At 50.8% G+C, this 21,959-nt stretch overlaps 1 protein-coding gene across 1 annotated transcript; it reads right to left on the reverse strand.

The window, feature by feature from the left end:
- Positions 1-264: 264 nt before the first annotated feature.
- CSF1R (colony stimulating factor 1 receptor) lies at positions 265-20,894 on the reverse strand. Its single transcript, XM_057409549.1, has 22 exons — positions 20,787-20,894; positions 20,336-20,479; positions 15,339-15,584; positions 14,250-14,534; positions 13,593-13,729; positions 12,699-12,858; positions 11,743-11,932; positions 10,639-10,754; positions 10,287-10,407; positions 9,459-9,646; positions 8,774-8,886; positions 6,675-6,801; positions 6,112-6,216; positions 5,690-5,800; positions 5,279-5,441; positions 4,638-4,738; positions 4,373-4,491; positions 3,516-3,638; positions 3,285-3,396; positions 2,957-3,056; positions 2,289-2,394; positions 265-1,796 (listed from the first exon to the last, which is right to left on the reverse strand). The coding sequence occupies exons 2-22, from the start codon at positions 20,382-20,384 to the stop codon at positions 1,665-1,667; spliced, it is 2,904 nt and encodes a 967-aa protein (XP_057265532.1). The 5' UTR covers positions 20,385-20,479; positions 20,787-20,894; the 3' UTR covers positions 265-1,664.
- Positions 20,895-21,959: the final 1,065 nt, after the last annotated feature.

The following is a 21,959-nucleotide window of genomic DNA, read 5'->3' on the forward strand; positions in this document are numbered from 1 at the left end:
TTCTCTTCAGGATTGTTTAATAGCCTGGGTAGGAGCTCCTGCTGCATCTAAACAATTGCTATAGGAGGTTCTGCTGCAGTAACCCCGAGTCTCTGCTCACCAGGGCTGTTCTGCCTCTCCCCTGCCCTTGGTGGCTGCCATGTGCTCATCTCAAATGCAGTGACTATTAGATTTCCCATCATCACAATTCAAATTACTCCTCCATTATATCCATTCATGGGGACTACAGTTTTCCTCCGTTACAGACAGGCCACTCAGAGCAAGTGTTTTAAAATCTTGGTTTTAATAAGTTTTTGCATTACACAAGATTGAAGGGTTTTGAGAACTTGTAAAGGGAAAGATGTGTGTGAGGAGTTGGAGCAGAGTTGCAGACCTGTGCTCTGATCCATTCCTCTTTAAGAGCAGTTCTTTTAAAGCTCTAGAAGAGACTCATTTTGCTAAACATTTCATTTTTTTATAATGCTGACAGATAGAAATAAATTAGCTTTGTGTTTAGTAAGGAGGAAAGAATCACTCAGTGTTAGCATAAACCCAGGGTTACTATAATCAGAAGTGGCCCACAAGCTAACTGCTCAGGGTATGACCAAGGCCACCTGTGATAGTCGTGTCTCACTGTAGTTTGCCTGAGTCCTGTCAGTGCCTGTACCTGGTGTACAGAGCCAGGTGAAGTTGAGAAGATTCATTAGCTACTTCCGTTACTGGCACTAGTAGCCCCGAACAAGAGCTCAATGAGAAATAAGTTTAAGGGCATCAGGCCCTAGCTTATGAAAAACTATTCTCTATCTCAGCTCTCCTATTAAAAATACGCTCAGGAAAATATGTACAAGAGCATATCTGTATTTGGGACAAAGGCAGTGATTGCTACATGTTTAATAATGCAGAAGGTTTGTAGGATGTGTGTTATGTTGATCATTTCCAGATCTGTTTAAGCTGCCATTCTTTCCTGGATTTGGGATGTGTTCAGTGCTGACATGGAAGCACACCAGTTATGTCTGTGTTTTACCTGAGAAATAACTGCCCTTCGTCCCCAGGTTCACATAACCATGGGGCTGGCTCCTTGGCTCGCTTCACCCAAACACTCCATGCCAAAGCATCAGCTGTGTAGAGGTAGATTGGGTGAGGAAATGTAGAGGTTAATGCATATTTAATGCTAAGTAGAGGCTTTACCTATATCTAAACACTCACTCTGCACCATCCAGGGTCAGACTGGCAAAGGGAAGAGAGCAGGACCACCAAGAAAGAGGACTGCTTCTGCTGTGTGAAGTAGTTCCTGCTTCAAGATGTGCTCACAAAACACAAGGGTTCAGGTGTGGGAATGACTTACTTGGCTGCAACTAGTATTTGAAAAACCCTCCAAAACCAAAATACTCACAGCCCCACTGGGGATGGGGAGGCAGGTGCCAGGGACCTCTCTGTACCTTGTAGAGATGGAGCGTTTTCCCATCCTCACAGCCTATGCTACACTTCAGGTAAGGCATCAGGGACCCCACGGTGAGTCTTGGTTTTGAGTCACTCTAGCGCTGTCATTTCAGTGAGGGAGTCAGTAACACTCATACTTCAGAAGAAGGAGAGCCAAAGCTGAAGGCATCTTTGTCCTAAGGCAGGGCAGCATCATGCACTCTGCAGATCCAGGAGGATGGGATCCACCTGGGCAATGGTACCAGCTAGCAGAACTGGTAGTTGTTGCCCTTGAGAAGGGGCTGCCCGCTATCCTCTTGCTCGCAGGACTCCTCGCAGCAGCCAGAGGTATCACAGCCACTGTCTTCCTCGGTGGTGGAAGGGAGGTTGGTGTAGTCCTTGAAATCAAGAAAAGACAAAAAACCCACCCCAAGTGTGTTTCAGTCCCTTCAGTGGTGTAGGACATGAGAGGATGACCAGCTAGGGCTGGATGCTCAGTCAGTGCTGCCCTTTGTGCCCACAAGGCATGGCTAGCCCATGCGTTTGTGGAGCTGCAGGAGGGCTAGTGGTAAAGGAGTGTGCCTTTTGTCCAATCCAGGGGAATGGGATGGGGCAGGGCTGCTGTGCTGCCAGTAGTATCACTACCCCTATTGCTGCCCATAGAGGTTGCTGCAAAGCAGCTGTATTTCTTTGTCCAGCCTCCTTTGGTCATGGTGGGGAGTGGCTTAACCCTTGAGCACAGGGAAATCTGGATGCCTTTCTGCACTGCCCACCAGCACTAAACTGCTCCCGTCAGTTAAAGGCAAGGACCAGCAGCCAGGGAGTTGTCCAGGAGGTAAGTTCATGTAGGGGGCAAGCGCATCTCCCCCATTCTCTTCAGAAGTCCTCACCTGCTCCTTATGCACCTCCAGTTCTTTCTGGATGAAGCAGCCGATCTGGTCGAAGGTAGGTCTTGCTGTGGGCTCCAGGCTCCAACATGCCTGCATGATGGTGTACCTGCAGAGCCAAACAGGGACAGGATGGCTGCACTGTGCTGCTGCAGGCTCTGTGCTTCCTTGTGCCATACTCTCAGGCAGGCAGTACTGAGCAGTCCCCTGACTATAAAACCCAGGGTCAGTGCATGTGCAGTGCCCCAGGTAAAGGTGAATATGGAAGTGGATAAACTAATCTATCAATAAGGAGCTTTATGCCTTCAGTACTTCAGTACTTTAAGGTTAAACTCATTACCTTCCTGTAACCTACTCAGACTTGTCTTACAGTCCTAGAGTCAAAACTAGCTGACTTTAAAAGGAGGAAAACCCACCAAGGCCAGAAATATAACATATAACATAAGCACTCCCATCTTCCTGTCCATAGGCAGGAGATAGTGGATACAGCATCCTCACTGACTGCCCCAGGTCCTGCTTTCCTACAGGAGCAAGGAGCAGCCAGTAGGATCCAACCTGAAGCTCAAGGGCATACACTCCTGCACCAAGGTCCCAGTGCCAGCTTCCTGCCCCCCAGGAAGCAGCTCCAGCGACCCTGTCACCCCTAGTGTCACTTCATCATATCCACTCACATTTCCAAGGGAGCAAAGTCAGGCCTGGCCATCTGGTATCCCTGCTTCACCATGCTGTAGAACTTGCTGTTCACCACCATGCCAGGGTATGGACTTTTACCTGTGACAGGAGCAAAGGTGACTCAGGTCAGAGCCTGTAACACTCCAGCCTTATAGAGTGGCTAGGAGCAGCCCGGAGCATCGCCTGAGCTGCTGCTACTTGTTTTCGGGGAGTTCTGAGTTAGAGTAAATCATCCAGAATCCATTTCTTTGGAAAATCTTGCTGAGACATTAGGGCAATGGTAAAGCCATAGAAAACAAGAGGTTTGTAAGCTCATTTCTTTCTTACCAAGGGAGAAGATCTCCCAGAGAAGGATGCCGTAAGACCACACATCGCTCTGCACTGTGTAAATGCAGTCAAAGATGCTCTCTGGAGCCATCCACTTCACGGGCAGGCGGGCCTGGAAGAGCAGAGTCCTGCAGCCTGGGACAAGCTGGCAGCTTACCCTATCCCACATCCTTCATGCTCCAGCGGCACAATACCCTTGTACCTTCCCTTGTCCTCATTTCAATTACTTACATTGCCTTTTACAACATAATTCGAGTCATTCATGATATCCCGGGCCAGGCCAAAGTCACAGATCTTGGCTACCCGTCCATCTGATATGAGCACATTCCTGGCTGCTAAATCGCGGTGGATGCACTGGAGAGAAGAGAGCACAACTGAGACCCAGCCAACATCCCCCAGCAGTCCCAGCTAATTCCCTACAGCCCGGGGCCTGTCACTGAAACAACACGTAACAGAGGCAAAAGGGAACATGTACTGCTTGAAAAGCCCCTGCCATAGGCACTGTGTCACATATAAGGAGTACAGGCTCTGCAATGCTGGTGCAACATAACATTTCTACAAGCTACAGTCACCCCTGGGGGCATCATCTTCCCCGTGGGAGGAGGCTCGGAAGCAGGGGCTGTTGACACTGTCCTCATCTCTGAAACAGTCACACAGTGACTCTCTGGTACTGACCAAATGAGCCAGCTCTGGCAGACAGCTCAATGGCTACTTTTGGTTCCCTGTCCTTGAGGCAGTGGGGAAGCTGCCAAGGTAAGAAAGCTTTGCATCAAGTTCCTGACCTTGTGCAAAAGCTGGGGAGAAGATGGTGAGACCAGCAGGACACACAGCCCTGGGTTCCCAGCCTTAACACTGCCTGTAACCCCTGGGAGACAAAGGCCCTGAAAGGGACACCAGACACCATGGCACAGCATGTCTGAACCCAGCAGACAGAGCAGAGTCCCATTTCCAGCAGCAGTTTGCTTGAGCTTGGCCACCCCATCCAAAAATATCCCAATTCCCATGCAGACAAAGATGGATGGTGCCTGCTGCCTGCACTGGCATTTCCCAGTTGGGACGCTGAGAGCAGTTGTCCTGTTGGCACTCACGTTCTTTGATGCGAGGAATGCCATGCCCTGGGCCACTTGGCTGGAGAACTGCAGGAGGTCAGAGAGGTTGAGGGGACGGAGGTCCTCCCTGCTTCCATCTTCTTCCTCTGGGCTTTTCCCTGAAATTCAAAGTGAAGCTGAAGAGCTGATGCAAACCTGGCGAGTACCAAAAGCTGTGCTGTGCCCTGGCTCCCCAGGATAAACCACATGGGGTGGGGCCAGGATAAAGCAATCACGGAAACTCAGAAGTGAACCTTTATCTCACCCCTGGCTTGTGCAGAATCTGATGATGCTGAAGATGATGATGACGACACGGGCTTCATTTCAACATACATTTCCAAACCCTGGCTCGAAAAGCCACTGTCACTGAGTCAGAAGCAAGAGAGATGGAGGCAGGCTGTTAGCAACCCTCCAGCAGTACCTTCTGCCCTTCACATCCACTGAGAGAAGAAACCAAGTCCCTGCCTGGGGGAAGTGGCTTAGCCTGGGGCTTGAGGATGAAAGGAGAGTCAGTGTTGAGGCCAATTCAGAAAGGGAACCAAGGTGTCTTATGGTGTGGAGGTCCAAATACTGGTACCCTTTTGTCAAGGGGCTGCCCTTTGCTGGTGGGGAGTGCTCAGCCTCTTGTCCTATAAAACCCATGCGCCCAAAAGTGCAGGAAGCCAGAAAGTTTTGATTCCAGATTGTGGGAGGACAGACTGGATTGAAATACGCATTTATTCTGGGATATTCAATGACTGCTGCCAAACACTGAAAAACTTGGGTGTGTAACCAAATCTAAACATACACAGCCCCAGGGGCTTTTACATCCTGGTGTTCTGCAAGCCCCCAAAGCTTTGGCCTCAATCTTTCCCCAGCAGACTTCTCCCAGCAAGTACCCTGTGGCCACCTGAACTCTGCCCTTACCTCCGGATATATTTCTTCTCTAGGTCAATGTTTTTGTAATCAGCAGCACTATCTAAAGAGATGTCCAGTGCAGAATCCTGGATAATGATGGATTCAGCCTTCTTCCGGAGGAAATTCAGCAGGTCTCCATAGCGACAGTACTCTGTGATGACGAGGATTGGGCCTGGGAGAGAGGCAGGAAGGGTTAATTAAGAATTGATGTTGCTGTGGCCTGTCCTGGGGACTGCTTTCCCTGGGAGGGCAGCAGAACCCAGACTGCACCATGAGCACGTCTGGAAACGGGCCCTTGCACAGTTACACATTCAAAAACACTGCCAAGATCATCAGCTCTCTGTTGTGAGATGAGGGAAGAGCCTCAGAGGGGCAGGCAACGGGAGGTGTCCATGGGGAAGCAGGGCTGTAGGATCCTACCTCCATAGGTACATGCTCCCAGCAGGTTGACAATGTTCTCATGGTGTCCCAAATGACTCATGATCTTCAGCTCAGACATGAGAGCCTCCTGCTCGTCCGTGTCTGCTGATGCTGCAAGACAAGAGAGGAAAGGCTGTGTGAAGAAGGGAGGAAGGGGCAAGGAAGAGATGAAGGGAGAGGACAGAAAAAGACGTAGGCACAGGTACGGAACAAAAGGAGGAGGCACACTCAGAGGAAATTGCATCCCCTGTGCCTTTGGCCATGCATGTCTACAAGGATGGCAGCAATGTGATTCCAACACCAGTACTTGTCACAGGAACATCCAACAAAAGTAGGAGCACCAACACATGGTGAGCACACCCTGCATCCTGCCCAAAGGATATGGGGGGGTGTTCAGCCTTTGCAGATTGCTCTGGGCTTACACTTTAGCATCTTCACAGCAACTTTGAGGACGGAATCTTCTTTGCCCAGCCCAAAAGCAGTGGCTTCTACCACTTTTCCAAAGGCTCCTGCTCCAAGAGTTTTTCCTGCAAAGGGAATAAAAAATGTGCTTATGAGATGCTTCATAGAAAAAGATTGAGCAGTTGTCCCGCATGAGCCTCAAGGAGGATGTCTGGTGGGAGGGGATTCCTGCTGAGCCCAGGCAAGATGACACATCCCTTAGTCAGGAGCTGATTAACATCTGAGGGGAACTCTGCTGTGAGCAAAGAGGGTAGGAAAGAGGCCATGTCCAACCGTGGGCTCACCAGCTCTGTTCCAGAGGGACATGATTCTCTCAACCTTCCTCAGAGCAATAGAGGGAGGTTGTACCCTAAGATTTGCCACCCTGTGTGGAAGAGGGCAGCAACACCTGGGCAAGGATGTTGCTGTGATGCCTGGATGCAGCTTTGGATACTGCCCAGTTGCTTTGGCTCTGTCCCTTGGAGCATTTCAGCTCTGTAATGAGCTGCACACCACCAGGCAAGCAGTGAGGAAAGTTTCTTACCAAACTGGAGGTTATTCCTGGGGAACTCCCATTTCTCATTGTATGGGAGCTGAGTGGGATCGATAAAGATGTAGTTATTCCCTTCACAGGCCTCAATGATCTTCCACCGCACCTGGTACTTGGGTTTCTGTAAGGAAGACACTCCAGTTATTCAATGTTCCTCAAGTCCCGGGGGTTCCCCAGTCCCAGCTCTCACTGCAGGCACAGAGGGAGGACAGGCTTCAGCCCATCAAAGACTTCTTGCTTTGAACCTGGACTGAGTGATACAGGGTCTTCCTGGACAACCTGGTCCCTTTGCTGTTCCAAAGCCCTCCAAGTCATGACCCATGGTTGCAGGAGGCTCTCTTGCCTCTTACTCAAAGTAGCCCTCACTTGGGATGGCAGAGCTGGGACCAGCAATGTTCCACCAGGCCAGTGTCTGGCAGTGCCCAGCTGGCGCTGGAGGGAGATGTCTGCACTGTATGCCCTTGGCTGGTGCCCTGTGCTGCTGAGCACAGCAGAACAATGGCGTTGCCCCAGCCCCACCTCCCTTACAGGGGAAAAAAGAAACGGAGAAAGAGAAGTCAGAATTTCTTCTCTTTTCTGTGAATCTCATGGCAGAAGTAACCCGGCAAGGCAGGGAGAAGCAGTGCTGGATGGAGCCTGTGAGCAGAGCTTGTGCCGCAGGTTGTCTTTCATGTTGAGAGGGCTCAGGAGCCAGGCTGGAGCACACATACAAATACAGACAGTGAAATAGCTTTGTGTGCGTGGCCTTTGCTCCTGTTCAAGGAGACAGGCAAGGACCAGCGTGGTAAAGGCAGTCTCAGATCCATCAAGGCAGACACAGGGTGGAATGACCATGGCTGTGATGGAGACCCTCAGGTCCCAGCTACCAGGAGGTGTGTGCCGGAATGCTTCTCCTCACCACTGCCACATAGTTGCAGAGAAGGATGCAGTGTGTGAAGAGATGCTCAAAGCTCGGTTAGCACAGGCATGAGGGACCATAACTGAATCAAACAGATCTGCAGTTTTGATGCAAAGCATCTGCTTGTTTTCTCCCCCACACTGCTTCTATTTTCTTTGCCTGAAAGCTGAACATCCTCGCCCATGCAGGCTGCTGAAAAAGGCTCAGACAGGATGCTCCAAGCAGCACAGTTTCTGGTGGAGATCCCTTATAAAAGATGCCACATGCACTCAGTGTATTCGCTGTTGTCTGCTCCTAGAGGGTGAGCATTGCTGCTTTCTGCTCCACGATTCACCGGTAGCACTGCAGCAATCAGCCATGGCTAAAGAAGCTTATGGCTGAGACTGTTTATAAACACATCTCGCTTCTCTTGAGCTTGCAAGACCTTCCTAAAAGCTATTCCTTCAGAGCTACTTGCACATCAATGCACCCTTCATGTCTCTGGACTACAGGCCCAGTACAGCTCTGCCTGCAAAGCTGTAGGTGTTTGGGAGAGGGCTCTATTGGATCTTCTGACAACCAGCACCAGAACTTTGGTGTGAAATCCGCAGCCTTGATAGGCTGTCAAAGGATGAGTGCCAAAAGGGAGAGCTGAGAACCAGGAGGTTGTCACCCACTGATGGAGCAGGGGTGGCTGTTGATGGGTACAGTTTATGGAAACAACCAGAAGATTCTAAATGCTGCAAATGAGTTCTTGCAGAGAAAATGGGGCAGGTTCTTGTATAAAAATAGTGACCAAGTCTTCCTGGAGACAAACGCCTTCTAACATCATCCTGTTCCCCCATAAAGACAACGTTGCATAAAGCAGGGAGGAGAATAAGAAGTAGCTGCAAGCTGCAAACCACTTTTTGTTTTCCCCTCTGTTAATTCAGCCTGTGGATTCAGGCTACCAGAGCGAAACCATCTGCAACTGACAGCCCAGAATGAGCACCTTTGACGCCAAGAAATAGCCACACTGACCTCTGGGCTACAGGACTAAGGGGCCAGGGCAGGAGAGGTGTTAACAGAGTGGGTACAGTGCAGGGAACACCTGGGAGAAGTTGGGAGGCATCGGAGATGAGGGAGGCAGTTGCCTGGTGCCTCCAGGCTGAATGGTCCCTGCCTGTGGCTGCCAGCAGAAGGTGGGCAGCCCTTGCTACACAACAGGGAATCTGACCTGGTGGTACTTGTAGAGGAGGAAGAGCAGGAGAAGGAGCAGCAGAACCGATGTGCCGATGCAGGTGGAGAGAATGGGGCTGAAGAGTTTGTTTGGGGGGGCCATGACACTTCCTGGAGGAGAAAAACACAGGAATGAGTTAAACACTCTTATTTCAGCTGTACCTCTACGAGCATTTTGCCCATCTAATCACTTCAGCTTCCCCCGTACGCAACACAACCCAGCACTGACCTCACAGACACCCTAAAATGCTGCTGGGAACTGAGAAAGGTTCTTGATGCCAAACTTAAAGCTGCAGTGGCTCCCCTCATGCACCCAATTTCCACACAAACAGCACCAGGTACTGGTCAGACTGACTGGGGACTGAGATACGTGCAGCAGGAACAGTCCCATTAAAGGATGCAACCCCCGGACTCCAGTGGGCAACAGCTCCTGCGCTCTGGAGCTGGGTCCTGCAGTTATAAGGTGTTCATGGCATGGCTCAGCCTTTGCCCAGCCAGCAATTCCCACATGGCTCCCAGGACTGACAAATGCCAAAGCCTCCCCACTCCTGGGAGGACAGGCGGCTTGTGGAATCTATTCCACCTCTCAGGAAAGACAATAGGGATATACGTGTAGAAAGATGCATCCTCAAAAAGCCCCCACATCCTTCCCCACTCTGCCAAGCTACCAGTTTGTATCTTACTGGTGATGGTGAGTGAATGAAACACGTCAGAAGCGTTCCCCTCTCTGTTAATGGCCATACAACAGAAGGTGAAGTTGGCACCCAGCTCCTGGAAGGGGATGCTGCTCTCCACCTCCATCTCTCGGAAGGGCAACACGTTCACCACTTGGGGATTGGAGTCATTCAGTAGCAGCCTATAGTCCTCGTATCTGCAGAGATACCAAGCAGGAGAGAATGAGTGTTCCTTGCAGCACAGTTGCTCATAAATGAATTGATGTCTGTATCAGTCTAGGGAGGAGACACAGGGAACTAATGCAGTTCTGTGATTTAATACTCTTGGCCCAGTTAAAGACCTGCCTCTTAACATAAAGCCCTGTGTAGACAGAGCCTTGACTGCCTTTATGTGGCTACAACTGTGTTCTGCCAGCAGTTCCCTCCTTGAATGGGTGTGAGACACAGCAACCGCTGACCAGGCAGCCGCTGTTGTCTCCATCACACTGTAGTTCAGTAATCCTGTGCTCTATGGAGATTTAGACCAGTGGAGGCCCCAGAAAGACGACTAGGACCAGCCAGGATGTAGCTCTACAGCAAGGCGCTTTTCCAAGGGATCCACATGTTCCTCAGAAAAGCATTGGGAGAACATGAATCACAGGTGTCTGAACTCTTTAAGGTCAGGACTTTAGGAACAGTAACTGCTCCTCTCCTCAGTCCCCAGGAACCTTTTTAGGAGGGCAGCATCCCTGTTGCTGTTACTGATCAGGCTCTGCTATATTACCTGCTCCATGGATGTCAGCATTGCAAGAGGAGCTGCGCACCTTGGAGGTGCTCGGTCTCCTGGGCATTTCTTACCTATCAGAGTGAACGGGGCACTGGTACCACTCAATGCGTGGGGCAGGGTAGCCGATGGCCATGCACTGGAGGATGCTGGAGTCGTTGGCTGCCACCTTGATTTTGCAGAGCCTTGGAGGAGCTGTTGGGGAAGGCACATGAACAGTGAATGCTATGACCACATTCTCTGTGCTCTGATTTACTTTCCATGTGCGCAATGATAAAACAGAAGGAAGCCCTGTGCTATGCATGGGTTTGGGCTGTGTGTTGTGTGAGCACTGGGCTGCAAGCACCCTCGTAGTCCATCCTACCTGCTGCCAGCTGAGCAGCAGCCCCAGGGCAAGCAGAATGAAAGAGCAATGAAAGCACTTACATTTCAAAGAGATACTGAAGGTAACTGATGCATTGGTTTCATTGTTGATGGCATAAAACATATAGAGACCTCCTTCTCCTTCCTGCAGGCGGTTCAGGAAGAGCGTGTTGTTATACCTGCTCACACAGAGAGAGTAAACACCATGAATAAGCTGTTCTGAGGAAACCCAGGCACTCATAGTCTTTGCTCAGTGAGATGCTGCTGCTTCCCATGCCCTGGAGTGGGTGAACATTTCTCAGCATTGATCCCAGCTTTTGCTACTTCTTCTGCAGGAGAAGGTCTGATCTTCCTTAGAGGAAAGACCTTTTGCCATCAAGTGCACAGCACTTCCGAAAGGCTATGGTGGGTGAAAGTTCAGAAAGAAGAGTTTAACATCTGAACCATCACCTTTGAAGGCCCAGAGGATGCTGGTCCTCCTGCCTTTGACAGAACGAGTTATTCCATTTCTTAGCCCATCAAGTCACAGTCCCTACTGCCCACTCCATTCTGCCCCAGCCCATTTCTCAGACCCCAATGCAAGAAATAATTTGCCCTAAATCCATTCTGCTTTGCTGAGTGGTGCAGTTCCTCTTGTGGATTAATTCTGTTTTCTAAGAAAATGAAAGGGGAATTATTTCCTTTCTTTTGGTCTCCCTTTGGCCTCAGTTGGCTGGTGGCTTTGGGAGAGCAGGCCTGTGCCCTCCATGAGGTCCTATGGCTCCTCTTGACATGGGTGCACAGTGCCGCTGGATGCATACACTCCCCAGACCTCAGAGCATGGGGCAGGTCTGAGAAGCCCCAAGGGAATTCAGTGTTTTGTACTGTTCATCCACCCCTGCAATGTCTTCCTTCAAAGAGAGCGTGCACTTGAGCAACCAGACCACAAATGGGATCTGACTTCAGCAAGGTTTTCTATAGAGAAGGCTGCCAAGTCAGACAGAGGTGGTGTCCTCCTTGACCTGATCAGAGCTGCTCACTGTGGTTTGCTAATAATAATGTCGGAAAGGGAAGACTGAAAGGCAGAACAGCTCCCCTCTTTACATCCAGTGTTCCGTCTGGCTGTATCACAAGGAAAGCCTTGCTGGAAACACGCCATGGCCTGGGTATAAGCCAGAAAGCACATACCGGTTGTTTCCGGGCATCATCTGGCCCTGCACTGGGGTGCTCTCAGTGTTCTTCAGGGGGTTTGTGTGCTCCCAGCCCCAGCGGAGAAGTTTTGGGTAAGCCTCAATCTGGACCTGCAGCATCAGACTCTCTCCCAAAGCAACCTCCTGGCTGGTGGCTTGCAGCGGGGTGAGGAACACGTAACCTCTCTCTGGAGGATGGAAGAGAGCATGGCCATCAGCAGGCATGTCCGGAGACATGGAATAAACTCCTACCAGCTTCATAAATGGACTGTTATTGGAAAGGGCAGCTTCAGCAGTGAGACTGCAGGAGGGAATGAGGCATTGAACAGCTCACGTTGCCAGAGGAGTACTTGTAAGGGGCTGCTCTGTGATGGCAGCTTGGATTACACTCTGCCTGAGGAGAGCTGGAAAACCTTAATGAACGGGCAAAGAGGTTTTACATGCCATATCCTAGTAAGTGATGAGGCTAAAACTGTATCTCCTTGATCACCTGTAGAAGACAGGCTGCTGAGCTGAACTGCTGGCTTCTCACTTGGAAACAGACCAAGCCCTTTCTAAGCCATGGTATGCACAAATCTGGGTCATCAGCAAACCCCAGTTATGAGCTGCAAGGATGAATTTTCCTTCTTGAGGTACAAACAAACATATAATATACCTGAATCCTCTTATGTGGGTCTGTTTCTGAAAGAGACAAAGATCCATACTCTGCTCATGTGGCTTGCCCTTCCTTGTAGCCAGTCTTTCCTGGTCTTTTTGTTTTAAAGATCTTTATAAACACACAGAAACTCAGCAGAGCTTTCAGGTGTTCATCCAAAACACGACTTTCTTCCCCTCAAGACACGGAAGGAACACCAGTTCTTCTCCTAGCAGCTCCACAGCTCTCAAGCACAAGCAAGGACCATGTTTCCAACAACAAACCTAGGAACAGGATGGAGGCAGGATCAAGGCGCTCACCTACTACCCGAAGCATTGTGGAGGCATTCCTGACTCCTACTGAGTTGTTAGCTACGCAGGTGTACTTCCCACTGTCTTCCATGGACACCGCTGGAACGGACAGGACATCGCTGATGAAGTAGTTCTCATTCTCAAAGCTACGATTCTGAGCTGTGGAGACCTGTCAGGCAGGGAGGGAGCATCAGGCACTTCCTTGGAAGGGGGAAGGTGGAACCGAATATTTATGGCACAAACACCCACCCCCTCTTGTTCTGGGCTACTGAGCTTGGTTATGGAGACTGTCAGTGAAAGCCATTTGGGTGGAGACCAAGAGGCATATTAAACTGAAGTATTCAGGGCAGACATTCCACATCAGTTCTGGTTATAATAGCTGTTGTCAGCCTTTTGACTGCAAGCTGGGCTTACATTGTGTGATCCAAACGTATCTTGTACGTTATTTCAACTCCTTAATAAAGACATCGGTATAATAAGGACTTCTAACAAACCCCATCTAACCACCAGCAGTTAAAAGCCAGCACCACAGATATTCTGAAGCGCATTCCCTTTCATTACCCATATTTTTCCTCTGGGGAATTGGGTGTCCTGAACATATTTGCTACTTCATAAGCCCTGGCTTACAAAATGAACAAGTGTTGCCTTAGTAGGTACTGTGGCTCCTGATCAATAAACTCACCTGAGACAATACGCTTTCCTTCTCTCTTGCAGCAAGATCCTGACCATGGACAGGTATTTCCTAACCCTGTGTCATCCCAAGGAAATGACATATCCATATTCATATTTCTACAGCTTGCTTGAATAGCTGCTTTGGCTGGGCAGGTGACTTGAGTCTGGGTACTTCTTACATCTCCCAGTCTCCAGGAAAGCCCTATTCCCTCTTGAAGCTCCACAACTTACGTTCTTTGCTGCCGTCACCCATCTGACATCGTACTTGTGGGAAGGAGCAGTTATTCTGCAAGTGACTTTGAAAGGCTCGCCCACAATTCGCACGTGGTCTATAGGGTCCATCATCACTGACACAGGCTTCTCCAGAGCTACACAAAGGCAAGCATGGAAAGATTGAGCATCAGCTGGTCTAGAGACCTCAAGTGCTTTGGAGACTCCCTAGGGCCTGGCTACCTTTTTCTTTCCATCCTCTCCAGTATCTTTACCTTCCCTAGCCCTCTCCTTCCCTAGCAATCACCACTCCTTTAGTGCATGTGTCTATGGGGAGTAGTACAGGTAGAGCACAGCAGTCAGCACTGTGGGTTGAAAGGGAAGAGGAACCTTCTGCCATGGGTATGACCTGAGCATCAGGGCCTGAGGACCTGCAGAAGTACATCAGGGAGATAGGTGGATTTTTTTCCCTCTGTTCTGAGATAGTGCTGGCAAAGATTTTAATGCTGCCGGTAATTTGCCAGGAGCTGATGGAATTTTGCCTCCATTAAACACCCTTTAAAGACTGCAGGTTCAGGTCTTTCCTTCCACTGGTGAGGAGTTTTTCCTTAACTACGTGTTGTGGCCATCTTAGCTATTGCCGTCTCCCTGAGGACACCAGCAACCCCAAGCCTTTACCTTCTTCCACAAGCAGTCTCATTCTTGGCGACTTCTCAGTTTTTCCATTTATCGCTGCTTGGCATCTGTAAAAGCCCTTCTGCTTGCTTTGCACATTGTACAGTGTCATTCCTTTCTCGGCACTGAAAGAATAGTTGGTCCCGGGTGGGAGATGAGAGCCACCATCCATTATCAGGGTCACACTGGATCCATACTCGGGGGCCGTGATGAGACAGGGCAGCTCAGCGTTACCACCCCTGGTCACACCGACCCGGAAAGCCAGGGTGTTCCACACGTTATTGGGATCTGTGGGGGAGGCAAGGTCAGCCAAGGAATGGGATCAGAAAATGCATCAGAAACACACCCCAACAAAGGCAAATCTCCAGCACTGCTGCCCAGTGGGAGTTCGACGCGGGGGCAGCCCTGCTCGACGCCTGCCTGACTCAGCCTCCGAAAACCCACACGACAAGCCCAATTTCAGCCAAGGCATTTAAGGAGAGCGCAGCAACCAACCCCAAAACGCACAGAGGCAAGAGAGCCTGGCAAGGATGATTACTTCTAATTAAACTCTTCACCATGGTGTTAGTTTTAGTTATCAGACCTCCAGCTTCCCTGCCCAGGGTAGAATCTCTGGTACAAGGGAAGAGGTCAACTCAAGTGATGGAGCTGCACAGTATAACTTCTTCTGGGGTAAAAGAATATTTTGGGTTTCAGGTCATGTTGTAAGGATGTGATTCATGTGATTCTCTCCCTTATCTGCGGTACTGTTAATATGGTCTCTGATTTCCAGATCTCGCTGTTCAAAACACCAACAAACAGACTTTCATCATGGTTTTTCAGGAAGGAAAGCAAAGTTAAATGGAGGGAGAGGTTCCGGCCATTCCCACACATGCAGGAGATGCAGCTCTGTACTCCAGTGCTTCATCCCCGTGCCCCATTTTATGTGGGTTTACATGGTTGTGGGTGAGCCACTGCCCCACAAGGAGCCCACACTGGTCCCCAAACACACACACAACCACAGCCATAGAAAGGAGCTGTGTAATGGGCATGAACCCTGCCTGGAAGGAGGCTCTTCTGCCAGCACAGGTTGGAAGAGGGAAGCATGGTTACCTCGTACAAACAGATGCACAGTTGCAATGCTCTTGTCGCTGCTGTTGACATAAGCACACACGTAGGTGCCTGTATCCCTGTAAGTGGTCTTGGGAATGCTGAGCGTGCTGCTGGTGTCATTGCTGAATACATCCTTTTTGGTTTGCCATTCAACTTTGGACTTCCCTGAGCAGTGCAAGGTGACTGGATCACCTGTGCTGACAACCAGAGCAGGGACGTCAGGACTGATCACCAGGGATGCTGAGCCTACAAAGGAAAGAGAAAGAGTGAGGATGCAAAAATGGTCCTTAAAGATGCTCTGTTGGAGTTCATGCTGCTGAGTATGGAGTAGCTCAGCACCAGGAGGAGGCTGAGCCTGGCATTCAGACAGGCTGTCATCACTCCATTCTCTATCCACCAGACAGACACAGCTGATACTCCTAGGAATGAATTGAGGGAAGGCAGAAAACCCCACATGTGAACATTCTGAGTACTGGGACAGGAAAATCGATCATCTGGAGCCGATAAGGTCTGATGCTAGCTTGCAGACTGCTCCTGTTGGGTTTTGCCTCATCTTACAACAGTTTTCCTTTTGTGACAAAGCTGGAGTTACTAAATGAACTGGGTTAGCCCATAGCACCATTTGGTGAAGTTTAGGTAAGGTCTAGTGGATGGGGCTCTCTGTTGCTGTGATGAGCTCAGACCTGAAAAGCTTATGCAGAGCAGGAGGTCAGTGTATGCCCTTGCACTGACTTTTTGGTTACCAGGTACTAGATTTTCAGGGACACCAACATGCCTTGTCATGGAACCACACAGTGCATTCTATTCCCAGATACCATCAAAACATTACAAAAGGAGTCAGCATTATTATATATTTTATATAGTATAGTATATGTGGGAAACTGAGACACAGGAAAGTTGAACAGCTCATGAAAGCCCATGGCTGCAGTTGTAGATAAGCACCCTGGGCCATGCTGACAGTGGCATCGCAGCCCATCTGGGTTTCCAAAGCCATCTCTATGTTGAAGATGGCTTCTCTGCTGGCTGAATAAAGGGGAACCAGGGTCCCACTCCAGCCCTCGGTGTCAGGGGGAAATATTCTTTCCCTGTTTTGCCGTGTCAGCGAGTTCTTTGAGTCACCACCTATATTTAGGGTGGGGGGAAGTGAGAAATGAATCAGTGCCGCGGGGCTGGGGAAGCAGTGGTACTGCCACCCCCACGACAGGCCTTCGGGACGACAGGAAACACATTGCAAAGGGCTATCTGTGCTCGGGGGGCTCCGCACCCCCCTCCAGCCCCATCCAGGGCTATTCTCCCACTTCTGCTTTCCCTCCCAGTCGCTAACAGCTTAAAGGGACACACACCAAGGTTTAAATAACACTAAGTATAAAGGTAGCTGCCCAGTTTACCAATTGATGCTCTTTGCAGAGGAGGGCACTGCAGGCTGTGCTCCTCTGGGGAGGGGGGGACAGAAACAGGGGCTGGGTTTGGGCTTGTGACGGTCAAACTCTGCAGCAGATTGCTCTGAACTCATAGGAGCTCTTTAGCTGAATGATCTGAAGTCTGAATGAACTCATCAGGAGGTGGGAGAGGGAAAAGCACCCTATAATGATACCATTAATCCAGCTACATATATGTATACATACAACATATATGTTCCTTCAAGGGAATGGGAATAGTGGTCAGATACGACAGCCCTTGTTGCAGGGAGGAGGGAAGAGAAGGCTGCTATGGTCATGGGTAGCAAAGACAGTTTAAAGCAAATCCATTCTCTGGTGCTGCCTTAGACACTGTCCCTGTAACACACCAGCAGCAGCAGCAGCATCCACCCCTGCTCACAGCTCATGTGGTGAGCAAGACTATGTTCAGGGTACAAATGTGCCCTGTGCTTCCAGCTGTGCTCAGGGCTGTAAGACCAGAGCCCATCCGTAAGAGCCCAAGAGCATCATTTAAGCAGTCTTGGATGGATGCTTTCCGTCCATGCAACAATGGGCTGAGAACATGAGACTCAAGGCCCTGGAGAGTGTTACTGGTGCATGACGAGGATATAGTTGTTCAGGGGAAACCCAAACAAGGCCTGTATCAACTTGACTGCCCCTGTGGGAAGCAGCAGAGGACACGGAGCTTCAGAGCATGGAATATTTGTCATTTTATCTGTTGAGGCTTTTTTTTTTTCTGTTTGGGTTTGTGTGCGTGATGCCTTTATCTTTCTGTGGAAAGAGGAAAAGCCTCATTTATTCCCTAAGTGGAGAAAAACATATCCCAGAATCCTTCACAAACCCACATTTTCCACATACATGAGGTACAAGGTTTCTCCCTTTTTGGTGTGTTTTCTAGCAGGCCTTGACACATTTCTGTTGCTTTAGCTGTCATTGGATGCTTATCCCTACTTTCTGCTTCAGCTATCCCTCCACATCCAAGGCTTCAGCATCATTTGATGGGGTACACAAGCCCTCTGACGCAGAGCTGCATTCAAAGTGGCTCAGGGAGGAGAGACCATGTTCTAACTGGTCCTTGGTTTGGCCACACCAGGAGGACAGGAAAAACAAGAGTCACATCACTCTGCATCCTTGTTGTCACCATCCTCCACTGAGATACTGTGGCCAGAAAGGGTCAGGGTGGTTGCTCTGTATAACAGTGAAGAAGCCAGCAGCCTTCAGGCTGTCACTGGAGGCTCCTGTCACTAGCACAACCACCACACAAGTGCAGTGAGGGCAGGCAGGGCAGACACTGAATGCAGGGGAAGGGCACCCAAGCATCCACTCCTTTGTGTGTGCTGGGGATAAGTCAGAGCAGCAGGTCCCTATCCAGAATGGGGAAGCAGTGCTGCTGGGCAGGCTCTCTCCCTGCTGACCACGGTGCAATCTTGCATGAAGCCCAAGGATGTCTCTGCTGCTCTCCAGCAGCTTCCGCAGCACTGCCAGGAACTGCTGGCCAATGGTTTTACCACACTTGGGTTGTGTAACCCCGACCTCCAGTTACAGCTGCAGGCTCCGTCCCTGCCTCTCCCATGCCAGCCAAAACATTGCTTTCCTCTGCCGATGGTTTGGAAATGGCGAGGAAGAAGGGAAGGCTGTAACAGAGATGCTCGAGAGCCTTACCACAGAAGCCAGTCATCAGGCCCTCGACTTGACCCAGGGGATAACTAGGCTAAGGTCTGGCCCTGGCACTCATACAAGGCATGAGGTCTCCTTGCTCTCCCCACTCAGTGATGGCAAGGAAATGCTTTGTTGGAGGACACCTTCCCCAGAGTCACCCACAGCACCTGTGAGGCAGGGCACAGGGAAAAGGGTGCTCATCACGTGTGTGTCAAGGGTTTCTACCTCAGGAGTTTAAATTGCCCACAGTAACAAAAGAAACCCCAGGAAGACCTCTCAAGATGGCCAAAACCACAGATGTGACCTGATCAGGTTTCAAGTCTTTCTGCTGCTTGATCTGAAACTGGGATTGGAGCCCCTGACACTCCCCTCAGCAAGAGCCCATGGGTATGATGGGTGGTCATACCATGACATACACATCAGCCCTGGTTACTCTCAGAAGATGCATTTGCAATCCAAGAGGTAGAAGGAAGCTGGGCTCTGACTCCAGCTTGAGGCAATGGCTTTGGACAACCCTGGCACAATGCAGGTTTGTGCTGCAGATGGCCAACAGTGCTAGTACTCAGACAAACGTGTGTCTGACACCCTTTCTCAGGCCCTGCCTGCCATGCCAGGCTATCACATAAACATAAGGAATTACAAGTCCTGAAGGCTTCACAACCCAGACGCCAGCAGAGCGGGCATGGAAAAAGACATGACTTGAAGTGAAAAAAACCCTGCAGTGCAACAGCAAGTGGGATACAAATATGCTGGGTGAAAGCAGGAACAGTGAAGTGGCTCAGGGATACTCTTTGCTCCCGGACTGCCCCCTTCCAGGGGGGAATCTTACACCAAAGTCTCATTGTGCCCCCAAGCAAGCTCAAGAGGAAAGTGCCACACAAGGTTTGAGAGGCTGCCAGCACTTCAGATGTAAGATTAGTAATGCTGGTCTGTCTGCTTGGTTGGAAACCTCAGAACAGGCTCAGTGACTCTTGAGGTTGATGGGTTACTGCCTCTTGGCAATCTCCGCAGCCTCATAACCCAGGCGGATTCACCTTTCCCTTTTTGGCTGCCCAAGTTCTGTTTCCATCACATCCCGGCCCCACAGCCCTGTTGTGTGTGCCAGCACCGCCAGAGAACAGCGATCCTCAGACATCCCCAAGGTGCGGATGCAGCTGACTTCCGACTCCCTCACTGCAGCCCAAGCACCTTCAACTCCCACCCGTCTGGACAAAGGTTTATTTCAGATGTAGCTCCCCTCAGGACCCACGTTCTGCTGAACCTCTCCTCCTTCCTGACCCCTGCCCAGACCCAAACAGGGTGAAGACTCCCTTCCCCTTCTCCCTATTCCCAAGGCTCTTCCTATGCTATGTGCTCCTTTCCATACCCCTTGGCCTTACCCTGGCAGTGCTGCAGGCAACCACAAGCCAGCCCTCAGCACTGCGGGGCTTCAGAGCCAACACAGACTTCACAACACACCCTCTTTCCACCACTGCCCTCCCTCTATAATGACAACAATAAACCAGCTCTGGATGACCTTCAGAAAGCTGCTAAGCCCAGGCTGCACTAAATGCCAAGCTGGTGTCTCTCCATGCAATGCCATGGAGAAGAAATGTTCTCCTGCCTGCCCCCTATGAATTCCAAGGCTCCTTGAACCTGTCTGCAGCAGCCTCCACAAGCAGCTTCACACAGCAGCCTCCACAAGCAGGGACCCTCCCAGCCCACAGCAAGTTTTCAGTGGACACAACTGGGGGCTCAGCTTTGTGCCCCTTAGTCCAAGTTCAGCATTGCCCTGTCCCCAGCACCACTGTGGCTGTCACCCCTCCTCACCTGAGGGATGGAGCACCCACACCAGACACCAAGGAAACCCTCACTGCACCCCCAAACTGCCCCAGGGTAGCATGGAGACAATGGGGCACTTTGGGGTGCCAATGGACCTACCGTGCCAGGTGCTGGCTGTGGTGAGCAGCAGCAGGACAGCAGGACCCATGTCCCCAGGGAGCACGGTGCCCGCAGCACAGAGCAGGGATGCGGTGCAGGATCCTCTCGAGCAGCAGCTCCGTCCCCAGTGGGAGCTTCTCCTTTCTGAGAGACCGCAAGTGAAGAAATTCCCTTTTTTTTGTTTGTTTTTGAAACAGGAGGGGAAAAATACAAAACAAGCAGAGCTTTGGGACGTCACCAGGGACAAGCCCCCGTGCAGAGGTGGGGCCAGGCATGCACCCCACTGCTGGCCCCCCACTGCTGTTAGGGTCACCCTAACGCCCCAGACTAGGGCTCAGCCCCAGGGACCACTGCACCATGCCAGGGATTAGGAGCATGCCAGTGAGCCCTAGCTATTGCCACCCAAACCCCCAAGGAATCCTGTACTCTTAATGGGGGGACTCCATTTTACCTCAGGCCTGGTGGATCTTGCTGGCTTCAGGTCCTGAGGACCCACACAGGAGCATGGCCATCACCCTCACAACAGGTCCACAGAGATGGCTCAACCTGGAGCAGCTCCCTGTGAAGAGGGCAGCTTACTTTGCTTTGACCAAGAGCGCAACCCCTGGTGCAAAGAGGGCTCCTGTGGCCACACGGGATCATCCCCAAGCCCCACTCTAGCACCATGCAGAGGAAGGATCAAGCCCAGCCAGCTGCAGGCTTTGCCTTCACCCCCCTCCCCAACCAGGAGACACATTGGATCCAGCCTGCAGACCCTTCCTTATCCTCAGCAGGGCTGGGAGAACACATGAGGACCCAGCTCTCCTCCTCTCCTAGTACCTCCAAGCCTGAGGCTCGCAGCAACCCCTATTACCATCAGGGCTCAAGCAATTACTAACCCCCTCAGAACCCCATCCAACCCATCACACTGCCTGGCTGGAGGAGAGGCCTTTTAAAGCCACTTTCTAATGAAGAACCTGCCAGGCACCTGGGAGCAATAATGAGGCACTTTGTTAACCCTCCCCTGAGCCTCTTCCAAAGCAGTAAGCTTGAAGCAAACCAGTGGTCCTAGGGATGCTCAAGTCAGCAAGATGCTAGCACATCCAGTCAGACCCAGCGTGCCCTTTGCTCTCTGCTCTATCTCTTGATAACCCTGCACTGCAGCAGAAGTTCGTGATGGTTCATGGTAGTTCTGGGATGGGAAGTTACGGTCAGCACCTGACAGTGCTGGGAAGCACAGGGAGGAAGGTCCTGATGGAAAGCTCCTCTTAGCAGCACCCAGCTGCAGCCCCGTCAGTGGGCAGGTGGCAGGGACACTGGCTCTAAACCATGGGCAGAAAGGGATGTACTTATCCAGAATGACTGCACAAAGGTGGCTGCTGAGCCTGCACTTGCAATGCAAAGGTGCATGTGGAGAAGGGCTCCCATGTCTCCACAAACTGAGGGGAATGGGCTTCTCCAAAGAGGGCAGTTAGAGAGGTACCAACAAGACAAGGTCCCAAGGGATGAGAGCACGGCTGATTGTACTGGGGATGACTAAGAGTCATGCGAGCATGGAGACAGCTCCTGGTTTTGGCCAGGAGGATGGCTGGAGAGCCGGAGCGAATCCAGAGAGGAGGAAAGGCAGCTCTTGGCCAGAGGAGAT

The sequence above is a fragment of the Pezoporus wallicus genome, unplaced genomic scaffold (assembly GCF_028554395.1).
Source record: "Pezoporus wallicus isolate ANWC-B61680 ecotype Strahan unplaced genomic scaffold, APGP_CSIRO_Pwel_v1 contig_8166, whole genome shotgun sequence".
Classification (NCBI taxonomy): domain Eukaryota; kingdom Metazoa; phylum Chordata; class Aves; order Psittaciformes; family Psittacidae; genus Pezoporus; species Pezoporus wallicus.